Genomic DNA, 25,709 nt, shown 5'->3' on the forward strand with positions numbered 1-25,709 from the left:
ACTGCGTCGACCGAGGGCCAGTTCTACATATTTGTAAAGTTAATTATAATCTCTGACTTGTGATTAATTGTACTTCCAGCAAGTTTGGACAAAGACGAATGCGGACATAAAAGCCGAGGCGTGGAAAGTTTAAAAGGACTTTAAATGCGCTGATGTTGGACTGGTGAAGGTGGCCCTGGGTTAATGGATTGTATTCAAAGTTTTCTTTTAGGAAGTCTGATGAGAATGAACGGCGTGAATTGATTTTATTTTGATCCACGCACGGTTCCAGGAAAAAAAACAATGTGACCACCTGCGTTTCATCCAACACTTTCTTCTTTTTATTTTAAAAGTGGTGTTTTTTTTTTAAATCTGACTTCTCTCTGAAGAGGAAGGAAAGGACGGCTGAAGAGCATCAATGGATTGAAATATTCCACTTTCATCTTTAAGTGAAAAAGTGCCTCAAGCAAGGTAAGGATCCAGCTAAAGCATCCTTTATAGACCTGTATTTATGACATCAGTTTAGATCCACAGCAACATGCACTGCTAGTAGATACAGTGCGAGATCGCGCCTTTGTTTATGTTTAGTGTATCACATGCGCCACTTGTAATCCCCGGGTGAGTGTGTTTTTTCTTTGGGTAATACCAGTGAATAGGTTTAGCATGCTGCAATGATTCTCACTCCCAGGATTAAAATAAGAACAATTGTGTTGTTTATTTTTTTTTTATTCAGTGCTCCCTCCTCTCAGCTGTATTAGACTCTCCAGTCAGACAAAAGATGCACCTGTTCTGTTTTACAGGAGGTCTGTGTGGTGACATGAAGGACTGAGCATCACTATTCACTGTAGAGGTGCAGACATAAAGAGCTTGAGGCTCGGTGTCTGTTTTATCCGGACCAGACAGTCTATTATGCTGCTGCTCCGCATGGTGCTCTGTGCTGGGCACAACCTTATCACCGTTGTTGTGCTTTTTTCTTACATGATAGAGGCTCCCCGCTCCAGTGTGTGCCTTCCTTTGTTTTTGTTGTGCTTGTTATTACTGGTTGGTGAGACATGAGGTGCACAGAGGCACACATCACTCTGGATGTGTGTAATCCCTTGTGTTGGGCCATAATATAAGCTTGCTTTGTTCTTAATCAGCTTTAGTTGCCTTTAACATAAAAATAAAAAAGAATTCCAGAGTAGAGTAGACCAGATAATAAAATGTACTTCCAGTAGTAGTGCTAATCTAAATTGCGAGTCTGTTTTTGTGATTGCTTTTAAATTATTGATGGGGTGACAGCTACTGCATGTTCCCAAAGCCATTTTGCATTTTTCCTCCAGAATCCATGAAATGTTGAGCGTATCATCCTGACCCTCCAGTTTAACAAAGCCTGAGCACGTCAGATACCACCTCCGGTATCATTTTACACAGTAATACCCCACATATTATACCAGTGCGTTGCAGTTAAACACTGTGTGGCAGATTGTCATGCTGGGGGAAATTGATTGTATTGAAAAACAAGTAATTCATGAGTTGAAGGTGGTTCCTCCAAATTGCTGTGTTAATGACGGTCAAGATAGAGTGTTTGCCGCTCATGGGGTACCAACAAATATACAAGCTACGGGAGATTGGAGAAAGTGCCTCACAAAGGTTAAGGACCATAAACGGTCACCATTGTATGTTTTCCATCTCATTAGTGTCTGAAAGAGCCTTTTACATCTGGTCCCTTGTAGAAGAAATGAGAACCATATCCGTGAGATTCGATATTTAAGGTTTGTTCTGGATCTAACGTCTCCTTGGTCTTCCAATTATAAATTAAATCCAGTGCCACGCCTCAACGGTAGACTTCGGCTCCTGAGGTTGTTACCTTTTGACCCTCAGCTCCCCTCACTTTGGTGTCTTGCAAGTAGCTTTATGGGACTGACCTTTTCCCCAGAGTTGGGGGCAGGGAAGGGCAAAGACTTACAAGAAGGATATGAGCTGCTTTGCTTTCACTAGATGTCGTTCCCCGCTCCCCTGAGACCACTGAGCTGTATGAAATCAGTCCAGTTGTGTGTGTGTGTGAGGTTCCAGGTGATTTATTTCTGTCATTTTCAGTTTTGTACAATTACTGAAAACTTGCATTGCACAGTAACGGTAGCGCTATTCAAGTTCCTCTCTGTGAGTGAATGTAGAGCGTCCGGTCCCCGGTCATGAGTCGATAATGTTACAGTATATGTGTTAGGTCACCAGCAGTCAGCATGTTAATCCATATACAGTAGGCTTTCCCAATCACGGGACTAGGGCTTCTCTCGCGTGCCCACAGTGTGCCCAGCTCATTTCCTTTAGTGAGAATAAATGTCAATACAGATCCTGTAATTGGGTTGCAGTGCCAGGGACAACATCCATGGATTGATTGCTGCGTTGTATTGGCTGGTGCAACCAGTCAAGGCAACCCAGTCCCGTGTAAATAACTGGCACATGTGCTAGTTGTGCAGATCTGTTGTCTTTGCTGTGGCCGGTTGCGCGACATTTCTGCCTCTGCATTGTTCTGTTCACCTGTTTCCGCTTCAGTATCATTTGTAGTTCCTGCTAAAGTGCTCCAGGCTTTTCTTGCGCTGAGGCTATGGCCTCGGTCGGGATTAACAAGGATTACTAAGAGAGTAATGCTACTTCTTGTCAGGCCTGTATCTGTCGCTAACGTCGCTGATAGTTCTGCTTAGGAACTGAGGGGAAACACACACATGCTCTCACACACACAAGGTCAAAAGTTGTATTTTTGTGTTTGGTTTTCTGTGAGTTTTAGAGAAGCGGTTAGAATGAAAAGAGAAACCTTCAATGTATCATATAAAAGACTACCGCACTGCTTGAGTTAACTCCTGCATTATATAACCCATTACAAAGTAATCCTTAACTTTTGCATTATTTGTTTTATGCCTCCTGATATGTTCATTCTAGTGAGATTCAGAGGATACATGGAGAGATGAGTTGCAGCTGACTGCAAAGAATCGGCTTCTTACTTGTTTTCTTCCTTGTTGCTAATATTTAAGTGAAATCTGAATTCTCTAGGTGGTATTACCACACAGTGCACATGATGGTTTGAGTCTACCGGTACACTAGTTTCATTTTACTGAAGTCAAGGTCCACACTGCTTCTTGTTGACAACACGACCTGCTGGCTCTACAGCCAATAATCCGCCCGTGTGGAGGCGATAGTGACTTGATTTAGCAGTGATTGATGTCTTCACAGCCAGATGACTTGAGTGTCCTTGATTTGTCTCACCAATTTGATCTCTAATTCAATTACACCATTAACACTCGGAGCAGCCGGGCAGGATTAGTGTGGGTGTTACAAATATACAGTCCAGCAGGCTAAGTCATGACTAGATCTAAAGCAATTTGTGTCATTGAAATCCAGAGAAACGCCGAACCGGTAGACTGTGTCCACACGTTTAAATTGAATGGTGATGAGCTTGTTTGTACTCTCACCTTTTTACCTTTTACATCCCAAACATAGCATTGTTTCAGTGTCAAAGATCACTCAAAGGTCCTATCTGATTCACCGCTGATGTCCGTCCCAATTAATTTCAAGTTAAGAAGTTCTATGACGCATTCAGTCTTTTCTCTCTGCATGGTTGTGTGAGATTTGCAAGAAGTTGTTAATTCTGTCAGCTTTCCCTCAGATACCCTCGTGAGGAGATTAGCGTGCAGGAGTAAAACCCCTCTCACCTTGGAATAGTTGAATAATCTCTGTAAGTTACTTGAGAGATAAAGATCGTAATTGCTTACAGGTCTTTTTGACTCCATGTCCTGGTTTACATATTTGGACTCTTTTCTGAGGCCGTCTCTGTGTACATGTCAATTAAATGGCCCCTTGCTCAGCTCTGCTCTGCTGCCTGAGGAAATAACCCGGTTGTCTTCTGTCTTCTCCTGCACCTGCAGACAAAAAGCTGCCCTCCAGGCTTCCTCAGTAATACACCGGCTCAGTGTGTCTGTCTGTCTGTCTGCCACGAGCAAGTTGTGTATTCTGGTGTGGAGGCACGGCAGAGCAGACGGGAGCAAAGACAAGATTAGTAATTGTTGAGGTTGTCAAAAGTCACTTGTTGTCTGGATATGAGCAAGAGGTTTAGATATATGATCGGGTTCGCTCATCACTTTTGCCGTCACGTCGTTAAAATGACTGTGAAGATGACAGTCTAGATGATGCATTGATGTGCAATCATTTCCATCATTTTCTTTTTGGGCCTGCTGGAGGTGACACACAAATTATTACACAGAGAAGATTTATTTCCCTATTTTCTTTTTTTAATCCATTATAAGAGTCCCGTTTATTCCGGTACCCCCACTGAGCGACTACGGTTTGCACAGTAGGAGTAATCCTTTCCTCATTAACAAACATTCTGTCGTGCAAAAACAACCAACCTCAGCTTTTCTTCGTGCCCTACTGCCCCCCCTCTTCATCAGCTTTTACTGTAAAGCCAACCCCACCCTAATGTGTTTTTGTCCCACTCTTCTTCAGTGCCTTTGTGGCACTTTTTGTGTCGTCTGCTTGTTTTAGAAAGATGCTAAAACAAAAGTTATTACATAGCTTCACAGGCCAGCTCCAGCAGCAACAGTCTCAAGGAGATAAATGCATCTTTTTGCTGCTCTATTCTGGGATGTTTATTTATTTACTCAAGTGCAAGCATATTATCTGCTAAGAGACAAAACATGTCCGTCATGTGACTCAGTGATGCTGCGTTTCTACAGTGGTTATAGCGGCAGCTAATACCCACCACCCACTGGCTTTCTAAGAATGCCCCCTTCTTATATTACCTACATGAACTCAAAGTAATAAGCTGGTATTAGAGGTAGTGAGTGGATTGACTTGAGGGGAGGGGGCAAGGTCTTGCATTATGTGTGAAGGGCAGCAACTTAAAGTTGTGCCTCCAATCCAATTTAAGGTGGAGGGCCTCACGAGAAGCTCCTCTTCCAGACTGAAGCGCTGTAGACTCCACAATTTGTTTAAGTGGAGTCTTGTTCGTGGCTCATTAGGAGATATAAATCCGTTGATTGTGCTGGTTTGTGAGTTTGATAGTCGGGTGAACTGCACTTGCTGCCGTCTGCTGCTTGACACGTGCTGCACTCGATGGAGCCTCCAATTCAGTTTAATTTAGCGGCGGCGTCAAATGTCTATTTATGTCATTTAAGTCCCCTTTTTATTTAGCAGTGGTATTAAGGTAACATCTGGAGTTTGAGGAGAGACGCACCTTTCAATATTGCTCGTGCCGCCTGTCAATTGCTGTTGGCCTATTTAGCGTGAGACGAGACTGAACCAATCTCAAGCATCAGGTTAATCTGTACATACACTTACAGTAGAGCCCTGTCTTCTCTGTGGAAACACACACACACACACACACACACACTTTGGCCTCTGCAGACACTTGTTGAAATAACCCTATTCGCCGTAATCCAACCACAGCTCAGACATGCAATTTTCCAGAGGATTAAGTGTTTTCAAAGAATACAGTTATTTATTAACCAAGAAGCATCTGGAATATAGTGCAGTAGTTGGATTATGAGTTGATCTTAACTGGAGGGATTACAGTTTTTCTGCGGGGGGATGTGAGGGATGTCATGCACAGCAGTGACTCTGTCGATGGTGTAGTAGTATTCTGTTGAAGAGTGAACGAGATGTGTGCTCTTCTCCCTCAGGTCGGGAGATGTGTGAAGGAGTGTGACGGACGGCCATGGGACTGGAGAGACGGTGGCTTCAGGCTGTCACCACTGCTGTAGCCATCTGTCTGCTAAGTAAGTATGCGTGTATGGATCCATCACACACACTTACAATTCATTTCCATAATTCATTTCACCAAATGGTTAGAGACCTTTCTCAGTTGGCGTCTTCGTCAAAACGCTGTTAATGCTACTCTTAACCGTTAAACGATCATTCACAAAATGGATCCATACTATCAAAACGTTAAATACATTTCACAAAATCATCAGAAGCAGCTGGTCATCTGGTAATTGTTGTACAACTTGTTAAAACACACAAAACAGTAAAAGAAACACAATTATGTAACACTGGCATGTAAACATAAGTTAGACATGTACGGCACAGATTAGCTGTGATGAAAATATGCTTCGTTGGCTCACATTTGCATGATCATGATGATGGTACTGCTTTACTGTTTGTCTTCAGTCTTTGAAGGCGTATTTTGAAGCACATTCACCAAATTAGTGAAGCATTATTACAGCACTTATAAACGCGTTATAAACTTTTAACTTTGCATGTTAAGTTTGGATTGTGTAAACTGTTTTAGTGGTGGATGATAATGGCTAAAAAACAGGATCTAGATTGAATTCAGTCAAATAATTGGTTGAATTTGTGCACATTTAACTTTAAAAGCGTTAACGTTCACAAAGCAGGCTGCTTCACTAACTTTAAAGTTATATTGAATAGTGATTCATACACATTAGCCTTTTTGTAAGACTTTCTGATCTTGTAAGACAACCACTTGGTTTTCCTCCATTTGTCTCTTGACATTTGTTTGCTTAGCTTCACCAAAAGTTAATTGTTTACCGGCGTCCACAAGACCCGCAGTATGTCCCTTGTTCTGGTAAAGCAATCGGCATATGTTGCCGTTTAGCCGCCTGCGTACAGTTTGAGTGACACCGTGATGAATCTGGCACCGCTCCCATTGCCTTAGATTGGAGAAAGTAAAGAGGAGGGGTTACAACATAGTGGAGTGGAGAGAATGGGGCCAAAATCCAACTTAAATAATATCTCTGGGTGTGGATTTAGATCAATCTGGGATTTGTGCAACCCCCAACCCAAGGCACGCTTCTCTGTGTGCGTGCATGTGTTTGTTGGGGGGGGGGGGGGGGGGGGGGGATTGATTGTGCTGGTCTGCACACCATGTGTGTACCCCAGGGGGTGGTGGGAGGTTGGCTGGAGAGAGCACAGAGGGTCCTGCTGCCCTGCATCAGAGTATCACCACCAACCCCCTTCTGGGATTACAGTAATCACCAGGCCAGATGAGTAGCAGAGCAAACACTGGCACCCAGTTGCGCACACACACCCACGTCAGCACATGGCGGCGAGGGAGAGGGAGGAGAGACCGCTCCAGGTGTCACTAATGGGATTGCTGTGTGTGTTTGCAGGCTTTGCGGCTGTATGGTCGTGTCACCAAATGGCACTCGGTTGTTTTACGTGTCCTCTGATGACCCGGGGTTTCAAACAAATATTGCTGCAAATATTCTCTGAGCCGTTTTCAGTGTAGCAGACACTTTTCACGGGAATGAATGACCAAACAATTCCAGAGAGGTTAATCTGGCCACTCTGGCAGCCATAGAACTCTTTAAAAGGGCCATATTTCTCATATTTCTCATTTTGGGGGGGTTATTTCTGTGCTATCTGAATCTCATGATTTATCCTAGTGATGTGCTGTTGCTTTTACAGGTGTGTCTCCATGTGTGGCATCATTGGTTCATGCCAGAGTCGGGGGCTCTGCAGAACTAAGCTGCAATCTCACTCCTACCTCCAAAGAAGCCACCACCCCAAACCTCTTCCCTCTGCATGTCGTGGAATGGGTGCGCCTCGGTTACAACGTTCCCATCCTCATCAAATTTGGAGTGTATGCTCCTCGAGTTCATCCAAACTACAAGGGTAAGAGTTATTCACATGTGTTCAATTACAGACTCCTTTCAGAAGACACACGATAAACACACGTTGCGTCTTTAACAGCATGTGTTGCAAGCGATTCCCTTGAAGTAGAACTGAAAGATCATTCTTTGATACATCTTTTTTTTCCCAGAGCTTCAGCAATTTGACTGCACAAAGACCCTAATGTGGTGCGTTGAGAACATGTCTCAGTAGTAGGAAGACGAGCTGACTCGGGAGCTCTCATCGTAGCAGTTTGCTTCTAAAAGGATTCATGGGACTCACCACCAATGGACAGATTTCTGTAATTATAGTTCTGTGGATTTTTAGTGAGGAGAAGTGTCCGTATGACGACATTGCTCTTGTACCTCGAGTAACAATCATGTGTCCTGTGTGGGCAAAGGTAGACGTGAGGAGGTTTAGGTTGCACTGGTATTTATGAAGACTTGGGGAGGGGAAGTTTGAATGAAACAAAACTCCAAATAGGTAATCCATCCAAAGCACAATCCCTGTAATTACTGCTGCTGCTCAGTCTGTGTGTGTCCAGACTGCAGTTGCAGTGTGCAGAGAAGGGGAAGGGCAAGAATGGATGTGTTTTAATGGAGGCAGTTAAAGGGGGGGTGGGGCAGCTGAGCAAGAAGAAGGGGGGGTACCAGTAACGCCGTGCATGGGGGGGATTAGGAGTGTAGGTGGGGGCTTGGTGGTCTGATGACAGTGTTTTATTAGTATGCTGAGGGGTGACCCAGTAAGGGGAGATTGTTGTGCTGGAAGGAGGATGGATGAAGCATTGGGAATAATGGGAGTTTTCTTGCTGGAGCCCTATAATCCTGTCATTGTTCTACCAGAGGACAAAAGACAAAGAGGGGTATCACAACCTCCCCTTGCTTTGCCAAAGCCAACAGGACTACTAGGACACCCAAAATCCCATACTGTCCCAACTAGGTCATTGAAATGTACAGGAAACCTCGCTTAAAAGCCCTTTTTTTTTACAGAGAATGAGCCTCTGATTCAGAAACACGTTTGCAGCATAACCGCATTTCATGTCCACAGGGTCTGAACCACAAACAGGCTACCTCTGCCGAGCAATCCAGCTACGTATTGTAGGCTGTAGGCCGTTAAGCATGTCATTGTTTAGGGGCAGTCATCTGACGCACAAGCGGCGATAATGAAGTAAACAACGTTGCAGAGATGTCGCTCGGAGTAGGAGACTGTTGTGGGTGTCCTAATATTTTTGTAATATTTATATCCCTTGTGTGTACTCGTCTGGTGTGGGCTTTACCCCTGTCTGCCTCAGATCCTCATAGCTCCCCTCCCACTGGAGGCAGATGGCAGCATGTGAAGCGTGTCAGCGCTGTGGGTCTAATGTATTCTGCCCTCAAATTAAAATGTTGGGGGGGATTTCCGATTTAACCTCAAGACAGTCAAGTAGGCAACCTTTTCCTGATCTTTGTCTTGGCTTGTCTGAGATCTGGAACAAGACAGTAGCGATGAGGCTCCCACTGTTGTTCAGAGCCGGGGGATGGATTTACAACATAATGGCTGCTTCCAATAAAGCTAAGTAAGGTGTCAGACTTCAATATGCATTACTAAATCTAAGCGCTTTCTTGTCCTTCCTTTGGTAGACTCATTGCATTACAAATGCCGCACAATAAAGTAGTCTAAAATAAAACATTAAAAGCATTCCCAAAGGCTGTCTGTCCTTGGTCTGCTGCTTTATCTCAAGCTCGCCGGCCATTTTTAGAAACGCAGAAGAAAGAATCAAAGCAAGCGATATCTTGGATGAATATTTTCAATCCATTAAACCAGCATTTTTTGATACGATATCAGGTGTATTTGAGATTGCACTCTGTGTTTGAGAAGTGTCAGGGCTCCCGAGCTGTGGTCTTCCGTCGTCCTTTTTAGACTCGGCCTCTGAGAGCTTCTCTTATTAAGACCTCTCATCCCTCTTCCTCTCTGGGTCACACCCAGCTCGCCCTGCAGGGCTGAACATTAGCCAACTCGCCACAAAGAGGAAACAGCCGGATAAACTCTGACTGACACACTATTATAGTCTGTTTGAATTGAATTTGTTTAGACAATATGTTCAAGTCTTGCGGTGTCAGGATGGTTTACTGTTGCAGCGTGAGATCAAATGTCTCCTGCGTGCTGAAGTAAATCAGTAGAGACTGTGAGCAGGGAAGTCCGACCTGAGGTTAGAACGACAAAGGGTGAACCCCCAGATCTCAGCAGGCGTTCATCATGCTCTCAGTGTGACCTCAGATCACTGGAGAGGTAAGGCCTGCACGTCACATACACACACACTTAAATCTACAGATGTGCACACACACGCGCACACGAAACTTGAACTCTAAAACCTTTGAACATCTAGGCTTTTGCAATCATGCAACTATTTGCAAAAACAGCCCAGCTGAAAGGTGAACCTGATCACCTTTATCTGTCACCAACCAGTTCTTCCGCCATAACTAGATCAGGATGATGTGTGGCAAACAACCGCACAATGAAAGAAGACTAGATGGCTGCAGTGTCGGAATTTCTCCCTGGTTTAAAGCAGCAGCCAGGCCATCACAAAGGCTCAGTTACCTCATGCCTTAGGTGTGAGCATGAGATCAGAGCCAGTGCTGTGCTGTGCAACAAATGTTCAATTGTCTCTTCTGTCGATCAATATATCTGAATGTAACTTTAAGATTACTTATAAATAAGTGAACGTGGGTTTAATCCACATTGCCCACAATATTTTGAACAGCATGACAAGCTTGGTGTTCACTAATGATGAGGATTCTTTTCGGAGCATTTTTCTCTGATGGTCAACTGAGTAACTAAAGCAAATTTTACAATGAATCATTAACATCAGCGTTATCTCTTACTGACCAGAAAACAAAGCTCAGAAAACAGTTCAAACGCCTCTCGTTATCTCAGTGGACCAAATTCCATATTTTAGAATACTTTGCTCCCCGATCGTGTCCGAGAAGCGCTAATGTCTGCGGCAAGTCGAGCGGCCGCTGTAGCGAAACTTCTGCACGTGAGCTGTGTGTGTGCGCTCGCTGGTGAAGGGGTGGACAAAGCTGGACGGAGCGAGAGAGAGGGACAGAGTTAACTGTAATCTATCTCACGACAAAGAGCTATTCATAAGAGGGTTAAACTGATTAGGGAGACGGGAGGATTGAAGAGAGAAATTTGGGTGAGAGGGAGGGGTGAGCTGTCAGAGGCAGGGGGCCGGTCCCAGACTTATGATTGTATTCAAATCAAAACACATCCCACAATGCACCTCCGCTCGGCTCTCTTATGCACATACGGATGGACAAAGAAAAGCAGTGATGATGCTTCTCCAAACAGAGTAAATCTGTCTTCCTCCATCGTCAGCCGCACGATTGTATCGCATTCACTATACGCCATGTATTACAATGTCAGTAAGTACCAGTGGGAACCCCCAATACAAAAATCACACACTGATTTTATTGCTTTGGAACAATACAACTCGTGTCCTGGAGCTTAAGTTGTCACAAAATTAAAGAAAATACAATATACAAGCAACAGAAGTGCTGTAAACCTTAAATGTAACCGAAAATGAACTGATGTGGGTACAATGTATGTGGTGTAAAGTGTCCTCAGCGCCGTTGCATTGCAGTGGTTTCACTTCACTTCACCTCATCAATCTTGTCTGAAGAATGAAGAAAGCCGAGTTATTCCTAACCTGCCACCCACTGGGCGTGAACCTGACTCTCGCTGATATGAAGACTTAGAAGTGTAGCGTTTCCATTGTCTACCCGTAGCTTCACCGAAGCTCAACCTGTTGGAAACAAGGGCTCATTTTAAGGTAGACTGGAGCTGTCATGTGATAGCTGCTGGAGGAAGAACCGTGAGGAGGAGGAGAAGGAGGAGGAGGAGGGGGGTGGACACGCAAAAGGAGCAGCAGCTATTGTTTCAACCCTTCTCCCCGTCCACCATAGAGCCTAATGATGTTTGTCTCTCAAGGAGGACTTGTGGACATTGTGCTAATATAGAACCAGGGGGAGTGATGAATGTGTCTGCCGGGGAGTTTCGGAGCACAAAGGTCAGAAAGATCAACCTCTCATAGGCTGTCGGTGGATTATCGACGCGCACAATAAGAGTAACCTCTCCATAACCTCTCGTTCAATTCCTCTCGGACTGAAAAAACAGGGGTTGGGGTTTTTTACTGATATGGTTGATCGTTTCTCATCTCTGGTGTTGTTATTGCAGCATATTTGCATTGTGTATCTGCACATCGGAGAGAAAAACAACCCCTTTTGTTTGCAACACCCTCGGGGCAGAGCACCTGCTGAGTGCCATTTGAGATTTTAGTTCAAGTCCAAAGATGCAACATTCAAATTTAGATAAAGCAACATTTGTCACACAGCGTCAGCCTTTTGTCTGTCCACCGGCTGAAAGGAAAACACTCTCACTCATTTATCTCTCTCTTCCTTTTCTGCGTCTTGGATGTGACACACAGATTTTTTTTCTAAATCGAAACATGTTTTTCCCCCACGTGTAATTTTTCAAATCTCTGACAGGAGAACTCGACCCCCTCCTCCCCTGCCCATGTTTGGCCCGACTGAGTTTCTACAGCAACTGAATTCAAATCTAAACCTACAGCCCGGGCTTTTCTTGGTCTCATTGCTATGGTAACCTGAGAGAATGAGGGGGGGGCTGCCGTCTCTTTGTAGTGACGGACAAGAGGGAGGCTACGGGAAAGGGTTAAGTGTTCGACAGCGAAACCAGAATTCCCCCGTGGAGACCCAGGGGGCAGGGCGCTCACCACATTTTGAAAATCAACATGTAGACCCACTCACGTGCTTCTGAACCCGCACAGATCAGTGCGGCGGGTCAGAGGGATTTCCATAGGCTGCGTTTCAGTCATGTTACCCGGTATAACAAGGGGTGCGATTAGCCACGGTGATCTCTTAAGTATCCCATAATATATATAGCCACAAAGGGATTCTGTGTGTGTGTTAAAGAGCGTATGTGTGATTTCATTTTTTTTTTTTGCACGTGAAAGTGTTTTTCCTCTCGGCAGTTAATTCCGTGACCGAACTGCAAAAGGTTTGTGTGGGAAAATGGGCGAAGCAGGGAGGATCCCTCGGGGAGAGATAAAAGGAAAATACCTAAAGTTAACCGCACACCTGTTATCATCTGCCTGCACATTTCCTCTCTGTCCTCGCCCTGCCCAGTTGTTTGAAAGATGCTGGCTGAAAGGAGAGCCACTCATTTTATGGCGCCTCTGACTGCCCATCAAACGCTGGAGGTCAGTCAAACATTAAACCTAACTATTAAGCACAGCAACAGCCCCAGGCAGGAATGCAGGGTTAATTGTTAGCCTTTTGTCTGCCTTTACTCTCAGTGTGTGTTTCGCCCTGTCTTAAGGCCACGAATGGAGTTGAATGAATTTCATAGCTTTGAGGCTCCAGACACTGCTGTGTGGAGGGAAAGTGAACGGTGAGGATATTGTGTTTCTCGTGATATTGGTGCTTCAGGGTTGCTGGACATTCAAGAGCTCTCTGCTCTTATATACAGTATGTCTACCGGGGGAGAATCCAAAGATCAAATGAAGAGATTTTTTCTATTTTTTAGTTCATTACTAAGAGAATGTGTCACTTCCGTTATCATCTAAGCAGCCTATTGGCTGCAAACGAATATGACGAGATGCCGGAAACTTCTCACACATTCCCCTGTTTACTTTCAAATGGCTTTGGCCTGCAACGTATGTGTCTTCCCCCCCCCCCCCCCCCTGTACGCATCCTCCTGTCGTTTAAAGCTCTGAGATTGAAGGGGGAAAAAGAGTTCATTGAGAGACAGAATAAAAGGAGGGGGGGCCGGGTGGGGTGGGGTAGGGTAACTTCAGTACCCTGAAAACCAGGCTGCAGTCACCAGGCAACCAGCAGATCAAGTTTCAAAGCATGACAAGGAGTTGTAAGAAGTACAGAGAGGAGTGTGTGTGTGTGTGTGCCCGTGCAAGGATCCATCCGTGTGTTTCAGGGTGTTCACACACAAGTTCAGAGTGTGACTCTGTCATGATCCACATTGTTTACCTCTGCTCAGTGTCCCTTATTGATAAACAAAAACAAGCAACTTTTCTATGATTTAATGAACCCGCCTTCAAGTATTCCTGGCATACTCATCCTAACTCTCCACTCCACCACAATCCAAACCCTAAATGACACGACACCAGCTTCATCTTGTCATTTTGCGAATCATTACAATCATCACTCGAGTGATTCATGTGTTTGCACTTCGATTTAAGGCCCACGGACTTCCCATCCCCTGAAAGTCACATTTAGTCAGCCACCTCCCCTTATTTTCATGAATCGCAGTCACGCGGATGCTCGTTTGTGACAAACATTGGAACTACAGTTGATGTTCACACTGCGTGAATTTGTGTGCCAGCATAAAGTCTGTGACTTTGACTGTGTCCTTTGTGACACTGGATGCCTGTGTCCTCTGCATGGTAAGCCCTCTTCCTGCTTGTGCTGACTCTGCCTGTCTGGCTGTGTGTGTGTGTGTGTGTGTGTGAGAGAGTACTGACCCTCTCTCTCTCTCTTTCTCTCTCACCAATTTGCCCTCCCACCCTCACCCCTCGTCCCACAGGCCGTGTGTCTCTGACCCGCGGTGCTTCTCTGCTGGTGGATCGGCTGACCCTGGAGGACGAGGGCTGGTTCGAATGTCGCATTCTGCTCCTGGACAGCAAAAAAGACGACTTTAGAAACGGCACATGGACCTTCCTCTCCATCACAGGTGCAGCACTGCAGGGTTTTAGGGACTCGGGGAGCAGCTTCTTTCACTGCTCATCACTGGCACTGTCCGTGTTTAGAACAGCCACAGCATGGAGCCTGGCTGAGGCTCTTAAGGCGCTGGCAAGCTGAAGTGTTATAGCAGCGTATCAGGGCGTTCGGTGTGACGTTCTGTGCACACAGTGATCACATCTTGTATTTGCTTAGGGTGCTCTGAGCTGATGTCAGCGTAGGAGTTATTCTTAAGAATAACAGGACCAGGACAGCGTATATATGTGGCTTGTGTGGGCTAAAGATTAACGTTAAATGCTTAAATCAGTCTTTTTTTACCCACCTACTTGCTACTCTCTGTCTCTGTCTCACACACACACACACACACACACACACACACACACACACACACACACACACACACACACACACACACACACACACGGTTGTCCCACAATAGAGTTCCATTGAGAGTGTGAGGTCGGGATTTGATATGATTGTACTACGGTGAATAAAAGGCCTGCATGTGCTGCATCAGGTTGCAGATGAACACTGGACACCTTTGTACATAATAGTATTACATCAGTGCATGTATTGAGTACCATATGAATACATGTTGCCAAAGAATATGTTCAGCAGTAACAAAACTAAACGTAACACAGAGCCTTGTACATAGATGACGGTATATTTTATCCAGATCCCTTTCCAATTACACGAGTGCATATAATTAAAAAAGGGAGTTCAAAATCCATAAATCTTGTTCATGAACAGATTAAATAACAACATTGCATCCACACAGAGGACATAAACCTGCTCACAGGGTCTAGGGATCATCGAGATAAACCACATCTCCAACGCATCTAACCACGCAGGTGTTACCTATCGCACCACAACTATTTAAGTTTCCCTTTTAGGCATTTATCAAGAAGTCGTCCACCTTGAAGAACATGCCGTGGTCGACTGTTGGATGTCTGCATTTAGTCTTCTATGTCCCAACTGAATACGTAATTAGAAATATTTCATCTGTGCCGTCTTTGTTGCAGCTCCGCCTGTGTTCATCAAGACGCCACCAACCTTCGTCGAGGTTCTGCTCGGAGAGTCGCTGACTCTCAGCTGTGGCGCCCACGGCAACCCTCGGCCAACTGTTGTCTGGCATAAAGATGAGAGCCGAATAGAGAAACATGAAAAAATAAAGGTGAGCTGGATTAACAGATGGCATTTGCTGTATTTTGAATTAAATGCTTTATAATTAGCATTTTCTGTAGGAGTCGTAGCGTTGACTGCTTTGTTATCTTCTCCATGGCAGCCTCGTAATCGACCTCTTGACTTTTCTCTTCTGTCGTCTTACTCTATTCCCCCTTTTAGGTACTCAATGGTACCTTGTCTATGGCTTCTGTCACAAGAAATATTTCAGGAGTGTACAAATGTCACGTGTCCAACTCGGAGGGGAACCTCACCCACTATACGCAGCTGCAGATCAAAGGTCAGTGTCGAACTGTCAATCATCAGGGAAAGACAGAATTCCTGCTTATCTCATGTCCAGCACAAGCTTGATAGTTTGTCTGTGCTACTGCACAAACCCAGTGAACAGGTTGACGACCATTGTTACAGAGTCCATACTGCCACCTACAGTCCATCCCCTGCTGTAGCGTTGAGTCAAAGCCCTCCAACACTCTCCATTGATCTCTCTAATCTACGTCACAGCTGACTGCATCACTATACAAACACAATCTTAACATTCGGCCCTGATGTGTTTTCTTCCAACTTGTCAAAAGGACCTCCAATCATCATCATCTCCCCAGAGGACACCACTCTCAACATGTCCCAGGATGCAGTTCTGCAGTGTCAGGCCGACGCCTACCCTTCTAACCTCACTTACGATTGGCTGAAACAAGGACAGAATGTTTACCATATTGAGTGAGAACATGTCTTTCTATATAATGTGTTCATGAACCAAAGACGCTTAACATACTTTTGTATTTGTTGAATGTTAAATATAGGTAACATGACATCGTCAATCACAGTATCCTCATGTACTTAACTGGAATACTGGGTAGACTATTTAAAGGAAGCCTTTTAAATATACACAATGGATCAATAGGGCATGTTTCCGAAGCATGCTGCTAATGCGATCAGTTCTAATTAGATTATTAATCTAATTATACCGTTGTATCGTGTGGTCATGAACACGCTATAAACTTTTAAAAAAGCAGATTATGGTTCAGATCATTGAGATGTATATTAAAATTACCTTCTCAAACATTCAATTTATTAACAATTCATCTTCGTTTCAGTGAAATTAGTTGTCTCGTCAATGGGATCACTTCTTAAATCGCACCATGTGTTGTATCTTTTGGCTTTAGGTCGCTTAAGTCCAGAGTGAAGGTTTTGGTGGATGGAACACTTCTTATCCCTAATCTCATTCCAGAGGATGCTGGCAACTATACCTGTATCCCAACTAATGGGTTACTCACCCCGCCCTCGGCCTCTGCACACCTCAAAGTGAAACGTAAGGGTTTAGTCAGCTATGAGAGTGTGTGGTTCCATAAACACATTCATCTTTTATAACTCTGCATGCCCAACTTTTTGTGATTGATTCCTCTTCTTCCATCACAGACCCTGCACGTGTGGGCCGAATGTCCCGGGAAACGTACTTGCCTTCAGGCATGGAGGGGGTCATTATCTGCCCCGTCCAGGCTGATCCTCCTGTGCTGTATGTCAACTGGACCAAAGACGGGAACAATTTGAATCTTGACAAAGTAACCGACGCAGCACAGAAATACAATGCGTCACAAATTGCACACATTCCTCGTAAATCACTTTGCATCATTTCTCACTCTTTTGATCTTTCCAGCTCCCAGGTTGGATAGTGAACTCCGAGGGCTCCGTTTTTATAGCAACAGCCAATGACAACGCTGTAGGCATGTACACATGTACGGCCTATAACAGTTACGGCACCATGGGACAGTCTGAACCCACCAAAGTCATTTTGCAGGTGAGGCTGGTGAAAACCCTTTCCTGTTAGTGGACACAGTTCTACATGGGCGGTAGTAAAAAGGCTCTCTGTCTCCCCTCCAGGACCCACCATCATTCCGAGTGCATCCTCGGCTCGAGTATCTCCAGGAGGTGGGCAGAGACTTGATCATCCCCTGTGAAGCCATCGGAGACCCCGCTCCAAACATAACTTGGAGCAAGGTACAGAAAATGATATTTATCGGGACTGCACAAACATGTCTTAATTATGTCTTAATGTGACCTGATTGCTGTCCCTCTTCACAGATTGGCCCTACTCCTCGCTCTCTGTACACAGTGTTGGCTAACGGCTCCCTCCTGCTGCAGCCGCTCAGTAAAGATCACCAGGGGGGCTGGGAGTGCTTGGCCACAAACCGCGTAGCGACTTTCAGTGCAGGCACTGTGGTCATGGTGCTGGGTGAGTGGGCCCACCTTATTTCAGCAAACCATTGTGTAGATATGGGACACTTAACCTGAGCGCATCCACGCGTATCGTCAACAGGTTCAAACTTACAGAAGTGTTTTTGTGTTCCTCAGGCACAAGTCCTCATGTTGTGTCCTCAGTGTCCGTCATCACGGAGATGAACCAGGCCAATGTGTCCTGGGTGCCTAGCTTTGATGGTGGATACACCCAGAAGTTCACTGTATGGTCAGTAACATACAATACATGCTGTATGAAAAACAATCCTAACTGTTTTATGCTCTGTCTTTATATCTTCTGTTTTACATTTTTTCCAGGGTCAAGCAGGCATCTCGAGGAAAACACGAATGGGCGTCTTTGCCTGTGCCGACATCCAAAAACTACCTGCTGGTGACCGGGCTACTTGCTGGCACCGGCTATCAGTTCAGCGTCCTGCCTCAGAATAAACTCGGCTCTGGACCTTTCAGTGAAATTGTTTCTGTTCGGACTGAAGGTTCGTGCAAGAACAAACATTTGGAGTTTCCCCTCACTCCCTCTAATAGTATTTTGTTTCTATCAGTTTGAACTTATATTGGATCTTCTTATCAGCTGTGCCAACAGAAGCGCCTACAGATATCACCACTCTCCCATTCCTGGATCCTCCAATACTCCTGTCAGCCAACCAGACTGACCGAGGTATTTTCCTCCAGTGGTCTCCTCCAGAGGATCCATCCTCTCCACTGACGGGCTTTGTGCTGCAGGCCCGCAGGGATCAGGGCCAGTGGGTCATCCTCAGCAGCGACATCAGCGCCAATCAGAGTGAACTACTTGTACAAGGACTGTTAAGGGTACAGATCACTTCATTTCTTACTTAGCATCTGTACTGTAGCATCTCACATCCAGGTTGCGTGTACATTTAATAGCTATTTGGCCAGAAATTGTGTTTTATCAAACTGATGTTATGATTAATAATAAACATTTTTGAACTCTCAACATGATCATACTAGTCTGTGTTTAATGAAACACCTGATCTGTGTCTCCTTCAGGACTCCAGTTATGATCTGAGGCTGATGTCTTGTAGCAACAAAGTTCTTAGTGAACCGAGTGAGTCTGTCAATGTATCCACCATAGGTAAGTGGCTTTGTATAGCTTACCAAGAGCATTACATGCATATTGAGTCAATGTTCCTGCATCCCACTTGCAACCAGCTTTATTGACTCCGGCCTGATTACAGGGATGGAGATTTACCCCCTGCGCCCAAGTTTCTTGGAGTTCATCCCTGAGCCCCTGTTGGCTGGTGTGTTAGGAGGCGTGTGCTTCCTGTTCGTGGCCATCATTCTCTCGCTGGTGACGGCGTGCTACATGAGTCAAAGGAGACAGCGTCGGCGCAGAAAGAGAAGACAAGGTAAAACGTTTTATTTTATCCCAAAAGTTTAATTGTTGTCAACTTCCAAGTTTATGTAAATACACTTTGTCATATTTGGACAGTTTTGACTGTGCTGCATTTTAATCCTTCCTTCACCTCTCTTAGATCTCCCATCTGCCCTCCAGAAGAGCTCATCCCCAGAGTAAGTGTCCTTACCAGTACAGCTCTATATTTTCACTGAACATTTTTGTCCCTCCATTTGTATTTAGAGTGTAACAGTCCATATGATGTAATGATTGCTTATTTCTGGCTCTGTTTTAGTGAAGCCTAAATGTTATTATAGCCGCCAGTAGACTGTGGTGAAACACTAAAAGCATTATACAGCCCCAATATCACAAATCACAAACGTTACAATCTGTACAGCAGACATCCCCTGTACTTTTCGACTATCGCTTCAGATAACGAAAAACTTCCCAAATTACCAGCAACTATGCTACCTGCCGTCTAACTTTAGTAAATTACATATTTATTTTACTTGACGACATTTTGACTGAAACCAACAATGAAATAAAATTACTTTACAAACACATCATTGCAATATCTTCTTTGATGTATGTGCAGAAAGTTACAAATTGCACCTTTTTAAATATTTTTTTGTTTGTTTTAAACAACAACTCTTGTCCATGTCTTTCTCAGAACTCGCTCACCTCCTCGCAGCCCTGACAGTGTCCTAAAGCTGAAGCTGTGTCCGCCACTCCCCTTCTTCCCCACCTCCTCCTCCTCACAGTCCGATCGGTCGTCCTTTGATAAAGGCAGCCGTGGGGAATACCACGACCAGCGGAAACAACTCCTATCCAACTCATCTCCGCCGCCACATTACACACTCTTTGAGAGTCACCTGGGCTCTCAGGATGCCTCACCGTCTGCTCTGGAGTCCATCTCCAGAGGCCCAGATGGGCGCTTCATTGTCCAACCGCTGCCAGAGGGATCCAGTCCCTCCAATAAGAAAAACTCCAGAATAGAAGTCCTGCAAAGTAACGGTGGGCCAAGTGGCTCAGGGAGCAACAGGACGTCACTCAGGGACTCGCCTAAGTCGATCATCTTAAGCTCAGAGAAGGACAAGAGGAAGGATTCTCCTCTCACTGTGGACGTCCCAGAGCTGAGCAGACCTCCTTCCTCGCCTGGAAGAGTACGAGCCATGGCCAGAAACTTCTCCCGTCACGGCTGCTTCTACTCTGACGACGAACAAGGCTCAGAGGCTCTGTTGGAAAGAGCCAGCTTCTATTCAGACAACAGTGAGAAAAAACCCAGCGATTCTCTCAGGAGATATCACATGCCAGGCCACACTGAAGATCTGTTCCCAAGTTTGGGGAGGAGAACAAAGCTGCTGGATAGAGACAGAGACAGACTACACCATTCAGACTACCAGCCTCTGGAGAGTCAGCTGACTAACAACAGCACCCTGGTCTCACAGCTTGACAGCGAGCTGGAGAACGGTAGCATCAACAAGTGTGTCCAACTGGCAAAAGAGAGGGAAGAAATGGAGAGGGAGCTGGAGGGCTATACAGCCGATCAAAGAAGTCGAGGTAGAGACGGGGGACAGTCTAGTAAGACAAAAAGCCCTCAAAGGGACACACCCAATGCAGAGGAGCCTATATGGAAGCCACAAGATGTAACGATAAGGCAGAAACACAGGCCCTCGGGTCAGACAAGTCGGGTATCTGACTATCGGAGGGCGTGCTACTTTGGGAACACCAGCAGTCCCATGGACCGGCTCCCTACGTCTCGCATACAGTGGGACATCAGCCCGGTTACATCAGTCACCAGCCTCATTCCTGTGCACAGCCACCGGGAGACCACATCGCCCAGATCACAGCATGCTCGCACATGTCGGGAAACCACAGAGGACTCTCTTGCTGTGGATTCGTCACGCTCTCCAGTCACTCAGAACACCTCCCTCCCCATGCTGTCCCCTGACGTAAGCTCACAAAGCCTCCCAGTTCTGTGTCTAGAAACGCCAGACAGAGTCAGGTCATTGAGTCCTCTGAGAGAGCCAGATAGATGCAGGAAGTCCATGACTGAGCAGGGCTTAAGGGAAAAGACACTGGACGGAGGTGTTGCTTCAAGGTCCAGACATTCATATGCTTCTGCAGGCACTCAGCCCTGGGCTTCAGCTGCCAGAGGGCCTTCAGTTGAGAGTGAGAGGCCTGAAAGTTTGGCCTCTGCACCACATAGTCAGCCGGAGAGAACTGCACACTACTACACAGCCACAAGGGATCCCAGTCCATCTAGTTATCCTACCTTACCCTATGAACATCATGAAGTAGGGGCAAAGGCCAAAGAAAAAGACACTCAGGCCCGGGATGACCGACGGGGCTCAGGGTTTCACTCTGAGTTAGAGAGAGAGGGTGTGCGAACACGCTCCAGGAGAAGTGACAAATGTCTCTTCTCTGATAGTCCAAGCCCTGTTTCAACATTGACACTTGTAGAAGAGGTGGATAGTGACCAGTCCCAATTTTCTGTCCCTGGAATGTCAGGGTCCTTCAAGGCTAAGCCTGCAGCTCCATCTCCCCAGATGTCCCCACTGCAGACAAGTGCCATCCTTGAATACCTGAGCCTTCCCGGTTTCATTGAAATGAGCGTGGATGAGCCGGTGGAAGAGGCTGCAGTCACAGACGCTGCTGGACAAAGTTCAGAACTAAAGCCAGAAAAGGCCCTGGTAGCTAAGCCTGATGTAGTTCCTAAAAACTGGGAGGTTCACGTTCAGGACAACCGGGACACAAAATCGACCCACCATTCTGCAGAAGCCAGCATTATTTCTGGTAAAAAACAAGGCCATAAACACTCCCCCCATGTGGAAGCTAGAGATTCCTCACATAGAGTAAGATTTCCAGATGAGACAACACCACCGTCACCTGGTCCAGAGAAAACTAGCAAGCAGCTCTATAATGCGAAAACACAAATTCGAGTTGGCAACAAAAGTACGGACAGACCTGAATCCAGACTTGGATCCAGATCAGCTCAAACCTTAGTCAGTGCAGCTAGAGGAATGGCAGACATAGTGTCAAAACAGTCACAGAGCTTTGTAGACACTCGGGAGTCTTTATCAGAGCAATCCCAAAGACACGCTTCTCAGGGCAGCCGGACTAATAACATTGCATCACGAATATGTCAAGCCCCTGCGCCATTTCTAAAGAAGTCCTTAAGCATCGGCCCTTGTAGGACACTCTCGGGTATGGGACAGCCTCGTCCTTTCCTAAAGAAATCCATCAGCTTAGGCTCACAGAGGTGGGAACACTTTGAGAGCCCTAGGACATATATTTCTGAGAAATGTTACTGGGACGAGTTCCCTCACCCAGATGTCAGGGTAAAGTCCTACAGTTTGGGTCGCAGTCCGCCTTCCCTTCCCAGGCCAGCCCCCTCCTGGAGGGAGTATGTCCCGTTCAGACGCCCCAGCATGGGGAGCCTGGACGCACAAAGATCTTTAGCAAGTCCTTCCTACCTCACTCCTTCCATGTACCCACCTAGACGAACCTCAATGTCCCCGATGCTGGAACCCTCCGATCCACGACGGCAGGCCACTGTTTTCCCAGAGTCCTCCAGGTGGTCTCCCTCGTATCAAGATACCATGAGGTCTGCCCCGCATAAATATGTCCCCATGCCCTCTTCCATCCCTGTCCCCCAGTACCAACACTGGCCAGGATCCAGAGGGGAGAGCATGAGACCCATGGAGCCCAGCAGGGGCCCTCTGAGGTCCTACCTGCCCAGAGGCATCAGCTGGCCCTCACCTTACTATGCCCCCTTTCCACCCAGAGAGGCAGAAAGTTACAGACAGCCAGACAGGATGATGAGGAGGGGAGGGGAGACGGAGATCAGGGAGGTCAGAGAGACCAGGGAGGGAGGGAGGACCAGTTATGCCAGTCAGAGCAGCGGCAGAGGCAGCGCCGGCCTCTTTCGGCAGTCCCTGTCCATCACTCCCACACTGCTCAGCTCCCCCGAAACCACAGAGGAGAGCGAGCGGCACAGAGCTGAGAAGGAGCTGCCTGAGAGGAGAGCGAAAAGGTGAAACACCACCACACCTGGGAAATAACAACAAACTCACTGGAAGTGTCTTCTTGGAAGAGGGACTTATTTATGTTGCCAAAATAACATTAATTCTGTTTTTTTCGTTTCTTGTTTGTGATGACTGTTACCTGACCACTTGTTCTGTGTATCTCATTAGAAGGAACACATCAGTAGATGAGAGTTATGAGTGGGACTCTGCTGATGCGTGCGTGGACTCGGAGGTCCTGGAGGCCATGAGGTTTGATCGGTCACAAATGGGTTTTCGGAGAGACAGGTCGGAGCTCAGATATGATCAAGCCGGTGGCCTCCGGGACCAGCGGCAGAAAGGTGATGATTTATTCTCCTCTTCCTCGTTGTGTGTGTGTGTGTGTGATGTTATTGATGTCGCATGTGTCATTGTGAGTGTAATGCTTGATGTGATGGTGCTGCACGTGTTCACCCTTTTGTGCTGTGACTATTGTGAGCTTGTCCCATGACATTGCCCATCCATGCATTCCCTCTCCCTGATGCCGTCCCCAGGCCCGTGTCCCTCAGTCAGCCCGCCAGTTTCCAACCCACCTCGCTGCCAGTACAGCCGCTCCCTAAGTGAGGCGCGCTTCAACGCTCTCCGCCAGGAGTACCAAGAGTACAGGCAGACTCAGCAATCCAGCTGTTCCCGTGAGCCCTGCCTCGATTCAGACTCTGACTCCGGCTCAGCGCTGCTCTAGCAGCTTAACTCGGTCCGTTATTCGTCCTGCCCTCTCGCCTCTTCCCTCTTTTTTTCCTCACCTCTCACTGCTCACCTGCCTGCATCCTTTTCTTGCCTGCTACTGTATCATCCATTGTGCAGTGAATTTGTGCGTGCCAAAATCTCTATGCTGCTCAATTTATAGCTCAAATGTTTTACGGCTGTCCTTTTCGAGGACTGTTCTAATGCTGTACTCTCTGTCATTGTCTTTCACAGGTATATCTAAGACAGATAACAGAAAGCCGTTTTAATGACGACAGCACTGTGGTACTGGACTGGAGCTTTCTAACGTGAGAAAACTAAATGTTCAAAGTTTTTTGTCATCTGTTACATGGCATACAGCACCATAAACTGAGAAGGGATTATTTATTTTTCAGAGAAGCTCGTGCAACTGTATTTCGGGATTTTTTTCTCTTTTTTTTAAACCTTGACAATCAGGCACACAGGGCCCCTTTGAGAAATGAAATGCTCCCCATTGACTGAGATAAGAAAAGACCTGCTTTATAAAAGCAGCAGCATGCTACATAATGAAGGTTGTATTTCAAGTTCACGTCTATCGCATCAAAGACCTCCCTTTGATAATTAAGGGATGCTAATGACGACTATGTAGGTTTGTTTCCAAGATAACATCTGCTCGTGCAAATGGCTGTATCTGTAATGTTGCCATTCAAACATGTTCTCCACCATCTCCCTCTGACTATGACAAAAGAACTGATATAATGGTTCTCAAAAATCACACGATTAGGCAACTCTGATTGTTTTGTACTTTGGTGCAGAATCTTGGAGCAGTTTGCGATATCTAACTTACAGACAATAATTTACTGTCCTTAAAAGAAACATCAGTTTGAGATTTGCCACGGTGGTTTTCCTGTTGGTTCCCTGAACTCATTTCCTGTTTTATACATATTAAATATAACATTCACCTGTTGAGACTTTAAATATGAAATCTCTTCAAATAGCCTCCCAGTATTTGTTCCAGATGTACAAATGTGTATATGTACCTTAATGTGAATGAACCCTGCTGTATTGTATATTCCACAAAATGCTACTTTACTGCCCCTGAATTTGGTCTAAGCTTGCCTCTGTGATTAAATTACAGCTCCCGTAGAACTTGATTGAAAACACGGGGAACATGTTTTTTTGCCTTACTTTTGTTGATGTCACAAGCACGCACTACTTGATTGACCACGTACGGTTTGAGCTGACGAGATCAAATCAAAAGTGATGATCGGAGGATTCAAAATGATTGAACGGTTGTTTTTTACACGAGTTTTGCTCACATGACTATTTCTGTATATTTATGAAGGTGAGTTATGATATGCAACAATGTTTACAATTCACTTCATTGATGTGAAGGCAACACTGTGAATATTTCATCGACTTCTGATTCTGTATCTGAATTGCTGTGAAGTCTAATGAATTTTGTGCCCATTAACCCACTCCTTTGTTTTGTTATTAACTGAAAAAAGCTGTTTTTATGACGCCACCTGACAAACAGAGGTTTTAAGAATATATTTGTAGCTAAGATTCAAAATGTGTACTATATTTAAACCAGAGTCTTCATATGGAGTGAGTATGCATTTCTGATGATGGTTTTGGAAGTTTTGTACAAACTAGAAATTTTTATATCTCACCACCTGGTTGTTTTTGTCATTTTTTATATGTTTGTACTGAATAAATTGTTTTATTCTGAATGCACCAGAATGAAAGAATGTGTTGATTTTTTTGGGGGGTGTTTTGACAATAAGCATATAACAATGAATACGGTTACACGTTAACTTATTTTTCCAGAGCAGGGCCACACCTGTAATCACCTGTCAAGCC

At 45.5% G+C, this 25,709-nt stretch overlaps 1 protein-coding gene across 1 annotated transcript; it reads left to right on the plus strand.

The window, feature by feature from the left end:
- On the plus strand, positions 1–25,549 carry igsf9b (immunoglobulin superfamily, member 9b). The gene is made up of 22 exons (XM_079161553.1): positions 1–450; positions 5,634–5,729; positions 7,381–7,587; positions 14,182–14,328; positions 15,359–15,510; positions 15,681–15,798; positions 16,091–16,232; positions 16,679–16,824; positions 16,932–17,074; positions 17,170–17,310; positions 17,394–17,510; positions 17,595–17,745; positions 17,865–17,976; positions 18,066–18,241; positions 18,337–18,575; positions 18,774–18,858; positions 18,962–19,132; positions 19,259–19,295; positions 19,790–23,155; positions 23,316–23,485; positions 23,678–23,877; positions 24,102–25,549. Exons 2-21 carry the CDS (start codon positions 5,669–5,671, stop codon positions 23,863–23,865), a joined length of 6,069 nt encoding a protein of 2,022 aa, XP_079017679.1. The 5' UTR covers positions 1–450; positions 5,634–5,668; the 3' UTR covers positions 23,866–23,877; positions 24,102–25,549.
- Positions 25,550–25,709: the final 160 nt, after the last annotated feature.

The sequence above is a fragment of the Pholis gunnellus genome (genome assembly GCF_910591455.1).
Source record: "Pholis gunnellus genome assembly, chromosome: 6".
NCBI classification, from domain to species: domain Eukaryota; kingdom Metazoa; phylum Chordata; class Actinopteri; order Perciformes; family Pholidae; genus Pholis; species Pholis gunnellus.